This window comes from Lathyrus oleraceus, chromosome 4 (genome assembly GCF_024323335.1).
Source record: "Lathyrus oleraceus cultivar Zhongwan6 chromosome 4, CAAS_Psat_ZW6_1.0, whole genome shotgun sequence".
NCBI lineage: Eukaryota > Viridiplantae > Streptophyta > Magnoliopsida > Fabales > Fabaceae > Lathyrus > Lathyrus oleraceus.
In genome coordinates, this window is record NC_066582.1 from 81304541 (window position 1) to 81307653 (window position 3113).

General features: G+C 40.8%; 1 protein-coding gene across 1 annotated transcript; it reads right to left on the reverse strand.

The window, feature by feature from the left end:
* Positions 1 to 619: 619 nt before the first annotated feature.
* On the reverse strand, positions 620 to 1102 carry LOC127136113 (uncharacterized). Its single transcript, XM_051062709.1, has one exon. It carries the CDS (start codon positions 1100 to 1102, stop codon positions 620 to 622), a length of 483 nt encoding a protein of 160 aa, XP_050918666.1.
* Between the last annotated feature and the right edge of the window lie 2011 nt (positions 1103 to 3113).

A 3113-nucleotide genomic window follows, 5' to 3' on the forward strand; every position in this document is an offset into this window, starting at 1 on the left:
AGGCGAAACAGTCTCTGTATTCGGTTAATACTTCAATCAACTTCTCCCTCATTTCTGACCCTACCTTAGTACTTATGTAGGTTGGTCTTTTTGTTATTCCGACCCCCAGATCGATCTCTTCGAGGGGGTCTTGTGCTTGCATCTTCTGGGATTCATTTGATGTGTTCTTTTCGAACCCTAAAGGCTCATTATCGTAAATGCAATCAAGCCTCCGAATTTTTGAAGCTGTTGTTTGGTCTTGTCGACCATCTTCTAAACCTTCATCCTCACAGGCCAAATTTTGAAGCCTCTCCTTCTCTTGTTTTTAGCCAAATAGGGCGAAATTCAAGCCAAACTTTCTGACTCAGCAGTCATCATCGAATGCAGGCCACCCCGTAGGTGGAATTCCCATCTCTGATCATGTATCTTCCTCATTGTCCCATATGAAACCATGATCAGGGTCTAAGTTTAGAACTCGTCCAATTTTGATGGAAGTATAGGAACCTGATTCTTCATTGCATGGCATTATATTCGCCCAGTGTTGTTCGAAAGATCTCTTTGAGCCCCTGTCGTCGACCCGGTAATAACTTTGGTCAGCCTCAATATTTTCCATGATGTCGTCTTTTCGCCAAATTATAAGTCACAGATGAACCTTCGAAGGTACCACTCCTATCCCATGGATCCATTCCCGACCCAGGAGTAAATTGAAGTTAGCTTTGGAGTTTATTACCATGAACAGTGTTGAACATGTTCTTGTGCCCACGGAAAGATCGACCTGGATAACACCAATTATATTGTTGGTTTTCCCTTCATAGTTTGATAGGACCATGTTGTGTTGTCGAAGATCTTCATCACCCTTTCCCATTTTCTTAAATAGAGTATGGGGCATCAGATTGATTGTAGCGCCTCCGTCAACAAATACCTTGTTTACCGTTATTCCATCAACCTTAGCCCTGATGAACAAAGGCTTTAGATGATACATCATCCCTGGGCTGGGTCTTTCAAACGTGGCCTTTTGTTCCTCCACAATGCCGATATTCATGATGTAGTAGCACAAAGGTTTCCCTCCAACCGTTTCATCTGGCATGGAATCTTCTTCTGTCTCAGAGACTTTGGGTACCATGTCGTATTCAGCCAGCAATACCGATACAATTCCGCAGATGACAACAAGGCATCACCATAGACGTCATCATTGGTTTCATCGTACATGTCTTTGTCAAACTCCTCGTCGGACTGGGGGGAGTATTCAGGCTCTCCTTCCTCTGGTTGTGGGGAGTAATCATGTTCTTCTTCCTTCGATTCGCCCCCGTCTCTTGGATGTTTTTCAACTTCGGGCGAACACTCCACACTTTGGGAGGCTATCACTACTTTCTTCCCCGTTGAGTCGACATCATGACCATTGTCTGGTTGGCCACCATTTTTCCTTGTCCCGGTCCCAATACCTTTGGTATCTGTTTCTTTTGTTCAGAGGTTTCCGAGGGTTTCAAATATGGAGTGGTGACGTCCCTCCCAGCTTTTTTGTTTCACTGGTAGTGTTTCCATTGTGTCCTGGTCATCGGATTCTTTCCTTTGTAGTTAGGAGATACAATGTAGCCCATTTTCTTCTCTAGAGATGTTGTTTCTTTCTCTAATACTCTTCATTTTGGTTTCTTGCCCCCTTTCTGGTTGACATATTCTATCCAATTTTCTTGTGGAACATCGGTCGGTGGAATGAAGGTCTTTGGTCGGGGACGTTGAAACTGCCTTCTATGTTGTTCGTTCCATCAAGGTGCTCTATGCTTGTCGAACACAAATCGCGGGACAACAAGTTTCTCTTCCTTCATAGCCTTGTTGTTAGCCTCCAATTTCTCGGCAGTTTTCTCATCGAACACCGCACTACACTTTTGGAATAGCAGAGCCTTTGACCTGTTCCCTCTACACTTCTCTTGGAAGTCTGATAAACTTTCGCCTGGTTGGGGATAGGTCGACTCAGACTTCCTTTTGGCCTTATTTCTGGAACCCTTAATAGTTTCGACCATCATCACTTAAAAAGATTCAACTATGGAAGCTGCTTCAGAAGCCTCTATGAGACCATCAGTAGTCTCGACCATCATGCATTCGAGAGGCTCCGAGTACAAAGCTTCTTCCTGTAGCGGTAAATTCATGACCATCAAGCTATGGATAAGCTTAGCGTCAATAAAACCAGAGTCGCCACCATGCTTTTATTGTTTCCAAAGGAAAAGGGAAAAGTACGAACAAAACCCAAAGATAAAAAGTTTTCAAATCAAAACTAATAAAATGCCAGAGATTACAAGTAAGGGGGTTGGTTACACAGAGGGAAGGTGTTAGCACCCAAAGTGTCCTAGGTACTCCTAGGGAGCCCTTTTTTATGTGTGCATATGTGTTTGGTATAAAAGATGTTTGAGAAAAATAGAGTGTGGGGATGAGAAAAGAATTCATTGATTATATTTTGTGTTTGACAAGACCTTCGGACTTGTGCCTATGTACCAACATAAAAATGAGGGATCAAAACCTCGTAGTTCGTGGTAAAAATTTCAAATGAGTTGATGAATTGATTTTAACAAAAAAAGTTTTAAGTAAAAGGGTACAAAAGGCCAAAATTTGAATAAGATTGTTAGTTCTTTTTGTCTTTTGAAATTTAAGTCGATATGGTTAAGTTTATTTACAAATTTGATTTAAGAAAAGATTTTAAAAATTCATTGGCATAAGGCCAAAGTTTCTAATTTAAAACATGTCTAAGTTTGAAATCACAAGCAAAGAAAGTTTTTGAAAAGGGGGAGAGATTTTGAAATTTAAGAAGTGGGAGGAGATGAAGAGACTATCCTAAGCACAAATTTAAAAGTTAAGAGTTGAAAAGATCTGACCAATGGGATGCAATCCAACAGACAAGAATGTCATATAGAAAACACACTTTCCCTTTGGACTGGGCATCAAACAATAATCAACAAGCAATTAGCAACATCCGAACATCAAGAAGATCAAGGAATCAAATAAAGATAGCCACATCCAAGCAAGGAAATCCCATAGCTAGCAATATTCTTTGTCTTCTTATGTATCAGATGAAATGTTCCTTTGATCAACTCAGAATAAAGCATCATACATAAGATCAAAATAACAATTAGCACCAAGACAGA

Excerpts from the sequence above, each read along its gene's own strand:
- LOC127136113 (XM_051062709.1), bottom strand. The coding sequence starts at position 1,102 with ATGGTACCCAAAGTCTCTGAGACAGAAGAAGATTCCATGCCAGATGAA.